The 17,510-nt window shown below is 42.6% G+C and overlaps 1 protein-coding gene across 2 annotated transcripts in view; it reads left to right on the top strand.

Annotated features, from left to right (window-relative positions):
• NID2 (nidogen 2) overlaps positions 1-17,510 on the top strand; it is a 63,820-nt gene that overhangs the window by 22,011 nt on the left and 24,299 nt on the right. For both annotated transcript variants that reach the window (XM_031001691.3, XM_031001694.3), the window contains 5 exons: positions 3,779-3,928; positions 4,359-4,604; positions 5,860-6,060; positions 7,732-7,962; positions 16,928-17,071. In XM_031001691.3, coding sequence (XP_030857551.3) covers positions 3,779-3,928; positions 4,359-4,604; positions 5,860-6,060; positions 7,732-7,962; positions 16,928-17,071 — 972 coding nt within the window. The remainder of the gene's footprint in view (positions 1-3,778; positions 3,929-4,358; positions 4,605-5,859; positions 6,061-7,731; positions 7,963-16,927; positions 17,072-17,510) is intronic.

Raw genomic sequence — 17,510 nt, 5'->3', positions numbered from 1 at the left:
AGCCTTTCATGGGAGCCTGCTCATTGTTATAACTTCTTTTTCTGTAATAGAAAAATGTAGTACAGCTTCCAATCCATTTATAAACCTTTGCATAGTTGCACTTGTAAGTTGCTGGCTGCATCGCCCTGCCTCTTTTTACTTAGATAAAAGCTATGACTCCACCTAGTTTAACTCTCCATATCTATACTGTCTCTCCTTCATCTTCTCTCTCCTTGTTTCATAATTCAGCCTTAGAATAAGAATTGGGTTGCAGAATAAGGCTTCACAAAATAACTGAAATAAGATACAATCCGAGCCTGTTATTTCCTTAATTTGTGGGCAGAACAGCGTGTAGAGTTTGGATTGATTTTTATCTGAATATTATGAAAATGGCTGCTTTATTTATTTTTTTTGAGATGGAGTCTCTCTCTGTCGCCCAGGCTGGAGTGCAGTGGTGCGATCTCGGCTCACTGCAAGCTCCACCTGCCAGATTCACGCCATTCTCCTGCCTCAGCCTCCTGAGTAGCTGGGACTACAGGCGCTCACCACCACGCCTGGCTAATTTTTTGTATTTTTAGTAGAGACGGGGTTTCACCGTGTTAGCCAGGATGGTCTCAGTCTCCTGACCTCGTGATCCGCCTGCCTCGGCCTCCCAAAGTGCTGGGATTACAGGTGTGAGCCGCTGTACCCAGCCAAATGGCTGTTCTTTAGACCTGTAGCAGATTGCCTTTTTACTTGGTGTTCAGAAGTACATTAAGAAGAAATGCGACTTCTGGCAGTGCAGGGGTGAGGAAGAGGTGTTCTGCTTATTTTAGAGATGAGGAAGCTGAAAGACACAGTTTGCACAGTTTCCACAAAGCCCCCGAGGGAGGGCTGAGGTTGAGTCCTAGAGCTTGGCGCTTTCTGCAGCCCCTCATTCCTTGAGCTCTGGGAGAAAGTCCTGATGGCCCTTAAGCCATGAGCACACTCGAGAGTGTGTGAGTCCCTCCAGTAGCTGCTTCCTTACACTTAGTTGTGAATTTCTGAGCTGGAGAAACCTGAGATTTTGACACATCCAAGTTACATTCATTTCCTTTTACTCTAAATGTTTTTTTTCCCTTTCTTAAACTAATAGACAGTGATACAGTTTTCTTCACAGCCATCTATTTTACCATGATCCATCCTGGGTTTTTTTTTTTCTGCCTTGAGTTTTATATCACTTTTCTGTTTAAGTTAAGCTTGTCACTTTCTTGTTTAAATAAAGTTGAGTCATGCCTAATTTTCTATTTTTATCAAACTGGAATTTCTTAGCCAAGTCATCAAGGCCCTATACTAAATCTTGAGTCATAACTTCATTCCTACTATGTTCTAATCAGATTTTCCACTTGAACCTACACTGTCTGTCCTGCCAACACTCAGCTTGCTGCTTTCCCAAGGATCTGCAGGCAGCACTCCAGTACCGTTCAAAAGCTAATGCCGCTGCTGCTACTCTCATTTCTTACCTGTGCTGTTTTTCAACATGCTGTAATAGTCATCTAGATAATCTTCCCTGCTTGCTTCTACCATTAAACCCAGTTTATAAAGTATGGCTCGAATTATACTTGAAGTCTGTGCTGATTAACCCCAGACACGTGATGATCCCTAATCTAGTGCTCATGATCTCCGTACTTGGATCCCATTGAAGGGGTCTTGGAGAGTAGCAGTTAAGATTCTCGAGCTAGATGTCCTAGGTTCAGTTCCCACCTTTGCCACTCACTGCCTGCGCGACTTCAGGTGCTTTAGTCTACTGTGCCTCAGCTTTATGTGCAAACAGGGGTTAAAAAATTGTCCCTGGCCAGAGTGGTGGCTCATACCTGTAATTCCAGCATTTTGGGAGGCCTAGGTGGGAAGATCACTTGAGCCCAGGAGTTCGAGACCGAGACCAACCTGGACAACACAGGGAGACCCCTCCCCCCAACCCACCCTACCAAAAAATAAAGTAGGCAGGTGTGATGCACGCTTGTGGCTGCGGCTACTCAAAAGGCTGAAATAGGAGGATCACTTGAGCCTGGGAAGTCGAGCTTGCAGTGAGCCGAGATGGCACCACTGCTCTCCAGCTTGGGTGACAGAGCCAAACCCTGTCTCAACAATAGCAACAAAAAAAGTCCCTGCTACCTAGGGTTGTTGTGCAAATTAAGAGTTGTTGGCCGGGCGGGGTGGCTCACGCCTGTAATCCCAGCACTTTGGGAGGCCGAGGCAGGTGGATCACGAGGTCAGGAGATCAGGACCATCCTGGCTAACATGGTGAAACCCTGTCTCTACTAAAAAATACAAAAAATTAGCCGGGCGTGGTGGCGGGTGCCTATAGTCCCAGCTACTCAGGAGGCTGAGGCAAGAGAATGGCGTGAACCTGGGAGGCGCAGCTTGCAGTGAGCTGAGATCGTGCCACTGCACTCCAGCCTGGGCGACAGAGCGAGACTGTTTCAAAAAAAAAAAAAAAAAAAAGGTTGTTAAATGTAAAGCTTGTATATGTTAAGCGTGATTTAAGTGTTAACTTTGTTATATTTTTATTTGCTGATGGAGGTCTTTATCTTGGTGACATTGTTACCTATAATGCTATGTCTCATTAGCTCCTTTACTTTCTGTTCTCCCTGGGAATACTGGGTAAAGATTGATCTTTGGATTTCTTCCTCCCCTCCTGTCTCCTCGTTTCCAGATAGACCTGGAACACAACTACCACTTGGTTTTTCCTAAGAGTAGGGTGGGTGTCCTCCTTCATGCCAGCATCAGTGTCTCACACTAGAATTCCATGCCATCCCTGCTCAACAGCATGCTCCTGGAGTCTCCAGCCAACTCCACCTCCTGGGGATGTGGAGGCAGAGGTGTGTGCAGCCGCTTGGCCTCCTGGTGGCCGTGCTTGGGATTGGCATATTTCCTAGTGCCCCGGAGAAAGCACCCTCCTGTCCATCCACAACCCCTGCCACACCCTACCCCCTTGGCTATTTCCTTTATGAACTATGGCATTTGCTCCAGTTTCCCCATTTCTTTGCAGCACAGATGGCCCTCTTCTTTTAATGGGCAGAATAAGTAGGAAATGGAAGAAACAGCTGCCAGAGCACTGAGTTTATCCTAGTCCTCCATAATTTCTTGGAAGATCTGCGAGTGGGGCCCAAGCTGTCTGCTATTGCGTGGAAATCATGCTTGTACCATACCCATCATAGTTAAACCCTGCCAAGGGCATAGGGCATTTTAATAGCTTGAATCCCTGTTGCTTTGCCCTCCTCTGTTCCCTTCTCCCCATGCCTTTTCTTTGAGGTAGGTGCGTGTGTTCTTTAAGACCCTTCCCTCAAAACAATCTTGGTAGCGAGACCAGCTATTATCTTTTTTAAGTTCAGTGTTACCTAAAAGAAGCATGGTTAGACATAAGACATTTGTTAGCTTCTCTATTATGTCTTCCTCTCAGGATGTGTTTAGGTTGAACCATATAAAAGTGCTGATATTTAGCCCTTTTTGACCCACAAAAATAGTGGTTTCATGAAGTTCAACCTAACATGTACTTACTGGTTTGCTTTCATTTTACTGCACTCAAACCCACGGGTGCAGCCTCATCTTAGTTCACCAACTCTGCAATGAGACCCAGCCGGGAGCAGTAAGCAATTCTTCTTGCCAGCAGACAAAGCAGGTTAATTCCCTTGGGTTGAATGTTATGCCGGTCTCTTAAACATCAAAAACTGTTTGTTATGATCTAAACTGCTTCTATGGAGCAGATGTTGTGTCCCCGATGCAGCAATGACATTGAAATCATTTAGTCCTTTTAAGGCGAGTTTGTTTTATTTTTCAGTCTTCACGTATAATGCTGCCAACAAGGAAACCTGTGAACACAACCACAGACAATGCTCCCGGCATGCCTTCTGCACGGACTATGCCACTGGCTTCTGCTGCCACTGCCAATCCAAGTTTTATGGAAATGGGAAGCACTGTCTACCTGAAGGTAATTGACTGGGGCTGGGAACTCCTGTGTGTCTATTCCTGCTGCTTACCTGTTTCCAGCTACCACTGTGAGCTCTGCTTTATGGACCAAACATCTCCACTACTTAAATCAGAGTGCTATCAACTTGCAGGTGCTCAATAAATGTGTGAGGAATGAACTGGTTTGGGCTGATTCCCAATTTGAGGATTATCCAGAAATGCTTCCTTCTGCCAGCTCATTAGAGCCAAAGTGTAGTGGAGAGAAGGAGGAGGGGAGAAAACAGACTGGAGGCAGGACTGTTTCATAGATAGATAATTGGTTGGTTAGGAAATCATTAAAGCGACTTGCTAAAGAGTGAGTTTTGGAAGTTGTCAATGGAATAATTATACCTGTGTACACCCATCTCTAGCCAGGATGATGTCCAAGCCTAACTGGATTTGCTGTCTTTTAGGGGCACCTCACCGAGTGAATGGGAAAGTGAGTGGCCACCTCCACGTGGGCCATACACCCGTGCACTTCACTGATGTGGACCTGCACGCGTATATCGTGGGCAATGATGGCAGAGCCTACACGGCCATCAGCCACATCCCACAGCCAGCAGCCCAGGCCCTCCTCCCCCTCACACCAATTGGAGGCCTGTTTGGCTGGCTCTTTGCTTTAGAAAAACCTGGCTCTGAGAACGGCTTCAGCCTCGCAGGTGAGTAGGGCCTCTGAGAAGGCCGGTAGTCAGCGTTGCTTTGGCAGTGGTGCTCCTTAGGGCAGTGTCTTTAGGCCTTTACACAGTGACAGAGGAATCACTTGTTTAATGTCCTAGAGCCACGTGTGTGTAGTTTTCTGGCCAGAGGTTGTTGGGAATGGTTTGACCTCACATCACTGATTTTTGAAAGGCAGAGATTTCGTCTAAATGTTCTCCCAGCTGTTCTGAGAAACAGGATGATTCCATTCAGAACATTTGTGTCCTCGTACCCCAATTTGTTGAAGCATATTTGTCAGGCTTTTTAAATTATGCACAGATCTGTCAAATGCAAAAATGGTACTTGGGGCACCTGGGGATGATTTTACTTCATGGGGAAGGGGTGACCTTCTCCTCCCAGCTCCACAACCTATAATAGTAAAGGCCGGTGCACCCCAGACTTGAACCTGCACACACATCACTTGGAGGTCTTGTCAAAATGTAAATTCTGGTTCAGCAGGCCTGGGGTGGGGTCTGTGATTTTGCTTTTCTACCAAGCTAGGAGGTGAGGTACCAGTGTTGCTGGAAAGGCCACCCGTTGACAACAAGGATTTAGAAGATACTTTTTGGATTCTCACCTTCCCACCTGAAAACTTGTTTGCTAGAGGTTTTATCTTTATTGCATGAAAAATAGTTTTGTGAGAAGTTATTTCTCCATCTTTAACTGCAGAGCTTGGTAGCTGTTAATAGGTTCTTGCTTTAATCAAAATTTGAATAAAACCCTTGGGTCAAAAGTAGATAAAATATGGCACACCTGGATAAATTTGTATTTCAGATAAACAATTTTCTAGTATAAGTATTACCCACATATTGCATGAGACATACTTATCTGAAATTCAGACAAAACCCTGAATGTCTTAGGTGGTAGTTTTTTTGTTTTTGTTTTTGTTGTTAGCAAAAAACAAACAAACAAACAAATAAACCTAAGTCTAGCAACCTTAGAGAAAAGTCAAGGATGTTCCCAAGAGTATTTCTCACAGAATACAAGCTTGTTCAAAGAGAAGCTGGGTGAGGTAAGGCAGGGTGAAACCATATTCTTCAATGGAAAAGTATGGGAACTTATGGAATCAACAGCTGATAGTGCTTACTCTCAGATATCAGATAATCTCCTTAGCCACGATCTCCAACAGCAGTGGAAATTGGGAGGGGGCAGTATATACTGGTAACTGTTTAAGCAAGACCTCTTTTCATCCCTGTGCTGAATGTTTTTCATCTCCAGGTGCTGCCTTTACTCATGACATGGAAGTTACATTCTACCCGGGAGAGGAGACGGTTCGTATCACTCAAACTGCTGAGGGACTTGACCCAGAGAACTACCTGAGCATTAAGACCAACATTCAAGGCCAGGTGCCTTATGTCCCAGCAAATTTCACAGCCCACATCTCTCCCTACAAGGAGCTGTACCACTACTCGGACTCCAGTATGTATAACCAGTCTTCACATCTGTAAAATGGGGATTATGCCCATCTCATGAGATAGATACAAGGCTTAAATGACTTACATGGCATGTCCTTAGAACAGTGCATGGAACATAAAATGAGCTCTATTATATTATTACTCTTATTGTTACCATGAAATATATGGTGTAAGTGAGCAGAATGGCTGCTATACACAAGAATATCTATATCCCTACCTAGTATTTTCAAATAATAAAATCAATAGCAACATTTTCCATGGGGTGGGTAGGGATGGTATAATTATATACAGTTTTTAACCATCCTACTTTCTGCAACATGGAAAAATAGTGATTATTGGAATTTATATTTATCTCAACCTTGTTTCAGCTGATGAGTTCAGGCTGCTTCAAAAAAAAAAAAAAAAATCACAGAAAGAGGCCAGGTGCAATGGCTCATGCCTGTAATCCCACCACTTTGGGAGGCCAAGGTGGGTGGATCACCTGAGGTCAGGAGTTTGAGACCAGCCTGGCCAACATGGTGAAAACCTGTTTCTACTAAAAATACAAAAATTAGCAGGGTGTGGTGGCACGCTCCTGTGATCCCAGCTACTTGGGAGGCTGAGGCAGGAGAATCATCTGAACCTGGAAAGTGGAGGTTGCAGTGAGCCGAGATTGTGCCATTGTACTCCAGCCTGGGCAACAAAGCAAGACTCCATCTCAAAAACAAAACCAAAAAACACAGAGATGCCATAATTTATTATAAAACTAATGCTAGATTTGGAGTCAAAAGATAAGAATTTATATCCTGGACTTGCCATTTAATATCTATAGGGAAAGGCCTCTTAATATCTGAGAATGTATTTTCTCATCTTTCGCATGGAACTAAAAATGCTTTTTCTATATTATGTGGTCAATGTGTGCGAAGCGTGATATGTTCTGTGAAAATACTACCTGCGTGCAGGATGCTGCCTCCATCACAGCTGCTGTTGTGCAGCCCAGCAATCTGGATTGAGTTGTGCCTTTCCTCTGACCCCTGCTGCTCCTATGCTGAGAGCTGGCAGCCTGGCAGGAGATGTAGGGAAGACAAGGGGAAGTAGAGACCTGGGCTGTGAACGAAATGGTCAGTGTCCGGATCACTGACCTGAGCTTGACTCCTAGACTCAGATGGTGAGAGAGAACCCTTTCCCTTCTCTGGAATCCTTCAGATTTACTGAAATGTGAGGTGGTGGAAGTTGTCACTTCTGTGAAATGTAGAGGATGGATTGGTTTAAAATTTAGGATGTAGAGTCAAACCAATGTGAGTTTCAGTTCCAGCTCTACCATGTAGCAGCATTGCATCTTAGGCTGCTTAACCTTTGTGAGCCTCTGATCGCATGATTTAGTGCCCACCTCACCAGGCTATTGTGAGGAATAAATGAGGCAGTATGTAGAGAGCACTGCTGGCGTGGCTGGCCCTTAGTAACACTTTTCTTTGTGTATAATAACATGGACAATTGTAGTGCCTTCTCCCTCTCAGCACTGTGGCTTTGCATCCACTCAGGTTTTTGGGATTTCCTTGCACATTTTTTCATATAAACTCAGGAAGTTCCCAAGGGAACACACTCCAAGAATTAGATGAAAAACTCTGCAGAAAAATCCACCTCACATGAAAATCTCTGTATTTAATATTTTTAAAAAATTACCAATGTGTTGCAGCTGTGACCTCTACAAGTTCCAGAGACTACTCTCTGACTTTTGGTGCAATCAACCAAACATGGTCCTACCGCATCCACCAGAACGTCACTTACCAGGTGTGCAGGCACGCCCCCAGACGCCCGTCCTTCCCCACTACCCAGCAGCTGAACGTGGACCGGGTCTTTGCCTTGTATAATGATGAAGAAAGAGTGCTTAGATTTGCTGTGACCAATCAAATTGGCCCAGTCAAAGGTAAGGTTTCCTGTTTTGTTGTTGGGTAAAAATGACATCCTTTTAAGTAGAGTTAGAATGATTCACAGAGGTTACTAAGGGTTACCTAGTGCCATGCTGTGTTACGTGCTAGGTATAAGGATGAATAGAGCAGATCCTTGCCCTTGAGTTGGAAACAGAGGCAGAAAAGAGTTTTAGGGCAGGGAACAGTGTCCCTGCCAAAGTCAGGAAATAGAGCATAGTATGTGAAGCTGGTTTATAGCAATACCCAACTGTGTGTGCCAATCAGGAATATACCTGTGAACAAGGCAGACTGGAATTAGAAGGGAGAGTGATGCTGACAAGTATTTGTTACAAGTGTGATAAGAGCAGGGCGCTGTGAGTCTAGTTTGAAGATTCAGAAAAGATGTCCCCAAGAAAGTGACATTTTAGCTAAAACAGATGAGAAGAATTTCATCCAAAACTAAGGTGGAGCAAAGAGCTAGTATCTGGAAAAACCAAACATCATAGAACTTGATGTATAACCTCCCCCTCCATGATCCCCAGAACATTATACTTAATGGTGAAAGACTGGATGCTTTTCCCTGAAGCTTAGGAACAAGACAAGGATGTCTGCTGTTGCCACTTTTATTCAATTCAGTACTAGAATTTCTAGCCAGGGTGATTAGGCAAGAACACAAAATAAAAGCCATCTAAATTGGAAAAGGACAAAGTAAAATTAGTCTCAGATGACATTTTGTGTAGAAAATCTCAGGAATTCACTAAAAAACTATTAGAACTAAAGAACAAGTTCGCAACGTTATAGGATATGCAAGATCAGTACACCAAATTGTATTTCTCTATAGTAGCAATGAGCAAACTGAAGATTAAGAAATTGTTTCAAAAAGAGATACATTTTTAAAAAGAAGTGCAGTACTTGTACATTGCATCCCACAAAACATTTTTGGAAAAAAATTTAAGACCCAGTTAAATGGGAAGATGTTCCACATTCATGGATTGGAAGACTTAATACTGTTAAGATGTGAATACTTCCCAAATTGATCTATTAATTCAACATAATCCCTATCAGAATCTCAGCTGGCTCTTTGCAGAAATTGGCAAGCTGATTCTAGAATTTATATGGAAATTCAAAGAACACAGAATAGCCAAAACAATCTTGGAAAAGAATAAAGTCAGACTTGTATTTCTCAAACTCGAAATCTAGAGTAATCAAGACAGTGTGGTCCTGGCGTAAGGATACATGTAAAGATCAAAGGAACAGAAGTGGGAACCCAGAAATACTCACATTAAAAGTCAATTGCTTTTTCAACAACAGTGCCGGGAGTGGGGAGGGATAGCATTAGGAGATATACCTAATGCTAAATGACGAGTTAATGGGTGCAGCTCACCAACATGGCACATGTATACATATGTAACAAACCTGCACGTTGTACACATGTACCCTAAAACTTAAAGTATAATAATGATAAAATTCTGATGGTTAAAAGACAAAACAAAACAAAACAAAAAACACAGTGCCAAAACAATTCAATGGAGAAAGAACAGTCTTTTAAACTATTGTTAACTATGGTGCTGGGACCACTGAGTGACCACATACAAAAGAATGAAGTTGAACCTTTTACCTCACAGCATATCCAACTCAAAATGGGCCAACAGACCTAAGTGTAAGAGTTAAAACTTTTAGAAGAAAACATATGGGTAAATTTTTGTGACTTTGAATTTGGTAATGGTTTCTTAGGTACGACACTAAAAGCACAAGCAACAGCAAAATAAACTGGGTGTCATTAAAATTTTTAACAGTTTGTGCTTCAGAGGACATTATTAACAAAGTGAAAACACAGCCCATAGAATGGGAGACAGTATTTTAAATCATGTGATATTTGTTCTAGAGTATATGAAGTACTCTTACAACTCAATAAAAAAAACAAGCTAACTAAAAGATGGGCAAAGGATCTGCAATGACCTCTCTCCAAAAAGATATACAGATACCCAATGGGCATGTGTAAAGATGCTCAGCATCATTAGTCATCAGGGAAATGCAAATCGAAACCACAATGAGATACTACTTTACATCATGTGGTCGAGTATAATCAAAAAACGGGTAATAACAAGTGTTGATGAGAACGTGGAAAATTCGGAACCCTCATACATTGCTGGTGTGATTATAAAATGATGTGGCTACTGTGAAAAACAAAATAGTGGTTTCTCAAAGTGAAACACAAAGTTACCATTTAATGGAGCAATTCTACTCCTCTATACCCAAAAGAAATGAAAACATAGATCCCCACAAAAACTTATTGGTGTATATTCATAGTGGCAGTATTCATAATAGCCAAAAGGTGGAAGCAACATACATGTCCATCAGTTGATGGACACCAAAAAACATATTAATATACTGGAATATTATTCAACCATAAAAAGGAATGAAGTACGGATACATGCTGCAACATGGATGAACTCTGAAAACCTTAAGTGAAGGTAGTCAGTGACAAAGGACAGCATACTGAATGGTTACAATTATGTGAAATATCCAAAATAGGCAAATGCACATACATAGTAAAGCATATTCATGGTTGCCCAGGGCTAAGAGATAATGAGAGCATAGGGCATTAATAGCTAAAGGGTACAGGGTTAATTTTGGGGGTGATGAAAATGTTCTGAAATTGATTGTGGTGACAGTTGTATAACACTGAATATACTAAATTGTTTAATTATGTACTTTAAATGGATGAATTGTATGGTATGTGAATTACTTCTCAACTGAAGGCCAGGCATGCTGGCTTATGCCTGTAATCCCAGCACTTTGGGAGGCTGAGGTGGGTGGATCACCTGAGGTCAGGAGTTCAAGACCAGCCTGGCCAACATGGTGAAACCCTGTCTCTACAAAATAAAACAAATATATATATATACACAAAAAAGTTTAGCCAGGTGTGGTGGCATGTGTCTGTAGTCCCAGCTACTCAGGAGGCTGAAACAGGAGAACTGATTGAACCCAGGAGGCGGAGGTTGCACTGAGCCAAGATTGTGCCATTGTATTCCAGCCTGTGCAACAGAGTGAGACTCCGTCTCAAAAAATAAAAATAAATGGAAGCAAATAGTAGTAGAAACAAAACTCTAAAACCATTCTCATCGGGCACAGTGGCTTACACCTGTAATCCCAGCTACTCTGGAGGCTGAGGTGGGAGGATCACCTGAGCCCAGGATTTTGAGGCCAGTGTTGGCCACATAACAAGACACCGTCTCAAAGTAAGCAGTGGTTCTCAAATTTCAATGACCATTAGCCTCACCTGTGAAGACTGATTTTAAAATGTTCTAGGCATATCATGTCACAGAAAGACATGCAGGAAACTTAAAAGCATGTTGCTCTGTGAAAGCAGCTAGTCTGAAAAGGCTACATACAGAATCATTCTAACCGTGACATTCTGGAAAAGGTTACACTATAGAGACAGTAAAAAGATCAGTGGTTGCCAGTGTTTCAGGAGGAGGAAGGAGAAGGATGCATAGGTGGAACATGAGATTTTCAGGGCAGTGAAACTATTCTGTATGATATTGTTATGTTGGATATAGGCCATTATGCGTTTGTCAGTCTATAGAACTGTCCAACACCAAGAGTGAGCCCTACTGCAGACTATGGGCATTAGTTAATAATGTGTCAGTATTGATTGGGGATAACAAATGCACCACACTAATGCACAATGTTAATAATAGGGGAAACTGCACATTTTGGGTGGGGGGATATGGGAGCTCTGTACTTTCTGCTCCATTTTTCTCTAAATGTAAAACCATCCTAAAAAGCAAGGTCTTTATTAAAAAATGTTTCAAGCAAGCCAGAGGATGAGCTTGTGAAGTCAGGGAACTCTACAGATGGGAAGTGGCTTTGTCAGATCAAGGGGACATTTTAATTCTGAAAACCAGGTCATGTTTTCCCCTAGAATGTAAGAGCCACACCAGGAGAAAAAAACCATCTTCCTCAATTCAGCCACTGTATTGAAACTGTTGAGCCCAGAGTTAGCTCCTCAGCGAGGTGAATCTGTAAGTGATACGCGATTCTGTGCTTTGTTATTGGAGCTGAGGGCTCTTTAAGCCTCAGCAGGCTCAGTAAAGAAGCGTTGCTTCAGCAGTATGACAAGATTAAGGTACAAGGACTAGACTCTTTTCTAGGATGCAAAAGTGACTTGTAATGAGAATCCCAAGGTGCTTTGCTTTTAAGAAACTTGGTTGGGAATGTAGGCATTAGGTGCCCAGAGATTGGATTGTAAGGTAGCAAATGAACACATGAAAATGTGAGTTGATTTTAGAGGAACATGTAAATTAGAAAGGGAAAGATTGCTGTAGTAGATTTCTCAAAGAGAGATTTAAACCTACTGGGGAGAATGGTCTTTACCTTTAAATGTCCAGGTCAGCCCTGTGTTGGGTGTAGGCATCTGATCTGTAAAAGCCACTGTTAGTGAAATAATCTCCCAGGCTATGGAGTCCCATTCAGATTCTGGAACCATTTAGGAAAAAGATGTGTCTCTGGGTATATTTTTCCTAGAGACATACCAAATGAGAGTAAGAAAGGATCAGAGAAAGCAAACTGGCAGGTACCAAGTTGCTTGTTTTCTTTAGAATTTTATGATTTTCCCTCCCACCCCAGTCAAATAATAATATCAAAGGATGGTTTACTTGGTGCCAAGTACTGTTCTAAGCACCTTACGTGAATTAACTCATTTAATCCCCACAATGACCTCTACCCACTGGTGGGGTGGGGGTGGGTTATTTGTTACCCATTTTACAGATGATGAGACTGAGGTATAGAAATGAAGTAATTTGCCTGGTCATAGTAAGTGACCTGGGTGAGCTGGGACTCAAACTCAGGCACCGGCTCCAGTACGCACACCCTTACCCCCCTCATGGCTCTGCTGTTCCACAGTGGCCTCATGACTGCCTCATAATTTAGACCAAACTTTGAAAGAGGCAGTGTGTGTCTTTTAAACCCTTTGTGTTTGAACCCTACTTCATCCACCCACAGCAGCACTGTTCATCCTACCTGAATAGGAGGGAAAAAAAGAAAAACAACAAAAAAGAAACACCCAAAAGTTTTTTCTTTCCCCTCTTGGTACACAGCAGTATCTTCCTAAGAACTGCTCAGTTTGTCCAGAGGGAACTATCATCTGGTTGGAATTCATGTGAAACAGCACAGCTGTCCACACCTGATGTGGGTGTGGTGCGACTTCCCAGGGCGAGGATGCAGAACTGGGGTGTCTTTCCCAGTGAGTAATTGGAGCCTCTGTCCCTCGGTGACTTCTCAACCAGCAGTGCCACCCCCCACCAATTGTTTGAGCTTTAAGTGTGAGTTAGCTGTTTTTTGTTGTTGTTGGTTGGTTGGTTGTTTTGTGGGGTCATAAAACACGATCCAAAAATGCTTCCTGTCCTTCCACTTCACGGGTCCTTTTGGCGAGTTGAGGAGGCTCTGGGCAGAGGGCTGTGCAGTGAAGCTGAAGGGACTGTTCCTTTAAGGAAAACCGCTCTTCCCCTTGATTAAATGAGTAAATTAGTTCCAGATCCTCTGTTAAGAGAGTCAAGCAGTTTAAGAGGGTGAGGGTGAAATAGAAAATGTCTTAAGAAGGATACTGTGTTCTTTACTTACTATAATAGGAGAAAAGCTTACAAGTCATAGAGAATGAGTCGTGAAATGGTTTTAGAAATGTATTTTAAAAATGTTTTGGGAAGCCAAGTTCAGTGAATGGGGCCCTGTGCTCAGAAGAGCTCCATGCTTGGTTTAACGCTTTGCTTTGAACCATGGGCTCCACATTTTCATTTTGCACTGGGGATTGCAAATTATGGAACTAATCCTGTCAGTGACATACATTTTAAATCAGTATTGAGTAATTAGGGACACTTTCTTCTCAATTTTAGGTAGGATAATATATCCTGTCCAAGTTTGCAAGTCAACTTTTGAGCTGAGTTTTTGTTTTTTGTTTTTTTTTTTTCTTTTAATGCCTAGCAGGGTGGTAAGCTCTTGATGTCCATGTGAACACACTAATCTTTGCTGGAATGTGCCATGGTGAAATTTTGATGCTGGAAAGTACTGAATAAGAAGGCTAAGCATTAGTATTTATAAATCAAAACATTTGACAATTACTTCCTGCTTTGGTGGGGTATGCCAGGCATTTTGTACAGAATCTTCCTAAAATGGAGAAATAATGATGGGGGATGATCACGTTCTTGTCTTACATTGGGTCCTAATGGATGAGGACATGACCTTGTCCTTAGTTATAACCTGTTGAGGACTGACTCAGGAACCTGGTCTAGGCTCAAGTTAACTCGGCAACCACAACCCCAGTGGGGTGTCTCTTTCCTGTCAGCCAAGAGATCCAGAGGAACGGACCTCCAAGGATGTCTGCATGCTTCAGGGAGCTAGGCTTATGCTGACATAGTTCATCAGGTTTAAAAAGTGCTGGAATTATTTATTGGTCCTTTGTTTTGGCAAAGATTCTGTTACTCCAGCCAACAACATTGTGGTGAACTGAGGATAAACCCATAGCCCTCCTTATTTTCAGCCAATAATACGGGAATCAATAATACGGGAATATTCCACTACAAGAATGCACTGTGGTGTTTCTTATAAAATGGGATGGAAAGAGTTTACCAGAAAACAAGGCTGTCTCAGCCAAGGCATCCCAGCTCACAGCAGGCTATGACAGGGCACTGGAAGAGCCATAATGTGGGCAGTAGGGCAGGCACGGGGGAGAATGCCAGACACCCTGAAGGACTTGGGAGTGAGTCCAGTCTATGAGGTCAGCTGCAGCAGTCAGCACTTGGGATCTAGATTAGGAGTCACTTTGGGCAAGTCTCCCCCCATAGCAGTGGGGTTGTGGTTGCCAAGTTAACTTGAGAGTATAGACCAGGTTCCTGAGTCAGCATCTGTTACAATGGAGAACAGGGTCATGTCCTCATTGAAGGCTCAGTATAAGACAAGAACCTGATTCTCTCCTGTTGTTATTTCTCCATTTTAATAGAAGATTCTGTACAAAGTGGGGTGGGAGACATGGGTCAGAAAGAGTGAAATGATAGAGAATCCAGGAGGAGGTGGTAAAATGGGTGGTACTGCCAGTGTCTGCCTACAGATGCCATGATGCTGGTGTCTGTGGGTAGTGAGAACTGGTGAGCAGGATGGGACTCAGAGGATGCTAAGCTGGCTATCAAGACAGGGCCTCAGGCACAGAAGTATGAGGCAGAAGCCTGAGTTATTACAACTTAGATGGATCTCCCTTTGTAGCAGAGATGGCTCAATGTAGAACCTGACAGGCTTAGCTGGGGCTCTGGAAATCTTTTGAGTCTAAGATTAGAGTTAATTCTAGGGACTGAGATTGAGCTAGAACCTCAAATAATGATGAACAGTGGCCCCACTGAGAAGGCAGAAGGAGTGCAGTCAGTAGAGACTGGGTAGACCTGCCAATGGGGAATTGCCTTTCAAATATGTTCTGATGGGTTTTCTTAATTTTCTTTAGCAGGATTGGCAGATGTACATATTCCTATTTCCATTTTACATGGCAGACTCGGAAGTACACAGAAGTGCCAGAGTTGATAGATTCATTCTACCTGAGCATCTGACACTCCTTCCAATACCTCTGTGCCATTGGCTTAGACTAGATAACTTCATGAAGTTCCTTCAGTGAGGGTTGCAGCAAAGCGGTGGAAAGCATGAGCTATGGAACCAGACTGCTAGACTTTTATTCCAGCTTCATCCACCTCTTCTGACTGTGTAACCCTGGGCAGGTTATTTGGCCTCTCTGTGATGCAGCAGAAGTGGAGATAGTATTTTCTTCACCATGTAGTTAGAAGGATGTAATCAGGCATCCTCCTATCTGTTTAGAACAGTGCCTCACACATAAATGCTCGATGAACATTGACTATTATGTAGAAATAAATATATGTATTTTAAGACATGGTCCTGTTCTGTCACCTAGGCTGGAGTGCAGTGGCATAATCATGGCTCACTGCAAGCTTAAGCTCCTGGGCTCAAGTCATCCTCCCGCCTCACCCTCTGGAGTAGCTGGGACTATAAGCATAGGCCACCATGCTCGGCTAATTTTCTTTGTTTTCTTTTCTTTTCCTTTTCCTTTTCTTTCTTTTTCTTTCTTTCTTTCTTTCTCTCTTTCTTTCTCTCTTTCTGTCTCTCTGTCTCTCTTTCTCTCTCTCTCTCTCTTTCTTTCTTTGAGATAAGGTCTTGGCATATTGCCCAGGCTGGTCTTGAACTCCTGGCCTCAAACTATCCTCCTACCTCAGCCTCCCAAAGTGCTGGGATTACAGGCATGAGCCACCATGCTCAGCCAAAATAGATTTCTCTAGGGAAGATTTCAGTTGTTAAGTAATCGCTACCTAGTGAGTAGATGGATCTTTGGTAAGGCTACTCCTGAAGAGTAAATACTGGGAAAGTCATTCCTGTTTAGTCTTAGAAATCTTTAAAAAGCAAGATTTTTTAAATTAATTGGATTTACCTATAAAAATTGGGAATTTTAGTAAGAGATCAACAGATTTAGAACCAGGAAGTTGGAGTCTGAGTCTTTGCTGTGCCACTTCCTGACTTTGTGAGCTTGGGCAATTTTTCCCATGTCTCACTCGATTTCCTTATCTGTGAAAATTACACATAATGGGGACAACAACTCACCACATAGAATTATCCCAAGAATCACAGGAAATAATAGAGCAAAAGCACTTTTAAACAGATGTATTGGGCGTTTTTATTCCCTGGATGCAAACCTACTGAAAGCAAGTAAAGGTACTAGTTGTCTATAGGGTAGGCAATAGGAAGCCATGCTGGAGTTTAAAACTGAAATGCAGAAAATCCACCCTAGCTTCAGATATGGATAATTTAGTAAGGTCTTCAGGTGTGTCACAAAACACAGACGTGCAGTCAGTTCCGAGGACTCCTCTATCTCCATCTGTGACATTTGCTTACCAATAGCCAGATTGTGCTTTTATTTCCCCTCTACTCATGCAGAGGATTCAGACCCCACTCCGGTGAATCCTTGCTATGATGGGAGCCACATGTGTGACACAACAGCACGGTGCCATCCAGGGACAGGTGTAGATTACACCTGTGAGTGCGCATCTGGGTACCAGGGAGATGGACGGAACTGTGTGGGTAAGAGCCATGTTCTCGTGTCTCCTTCTTGTAGCCCTTGTTTTTCCTCTGCCCTCCCCAGCCTTATGTCTGTAGAAGACAAGCATCTGTCACCTTTACAACCTCCATTGTCAATGATTTTAGCAGCTGTTAATCTGAATACAGTTATTTAAAAATTAAAGCATAGCTGTTTAGGTTTGAAAAGATGGTTTGGAGTGGAGTGGATTTTGCACCGGGGCTGTGAAAAGAAAACATCTGTTGCAGTTCCTGGATGTTTTGAGTTAAGTTTTGTAATTTTGAGCTTGTAATAAGTAGTTCTTAGACTTACCAAAAAGCACATTTTCTGATTTTCTTTAAATTTTAGACAGACATTGTGCGTCTTATATCCCCAAAAGGCAACGGTAGAAATTTCTTGATATTAAAAAAAATTGTTGGTTTTCTTCCAAGTATCCATTCTTTT

This window comes from Gorilla gorilla, chromosome 15, assembly GCF_029281585.2.
Source record: "Gorilla gorilla gorilla isolate KB3781 chromosome 15, NHGRI_mGorGor1-v2.1_pri, whole genome shotgun sequence".
NCBI classification, from domain to species: domain Eukaryota; kingdom Metazoa; phylum Chordata; class Mammalia; order Primates; family Hominidae; genus Gorilla; species Gorilla gorilla.
The sequence above is the reverse complement of the archived record's forward strand: the minus strand, read 5'-3'. Positions and strand labels throughout refer to the sequence as shown.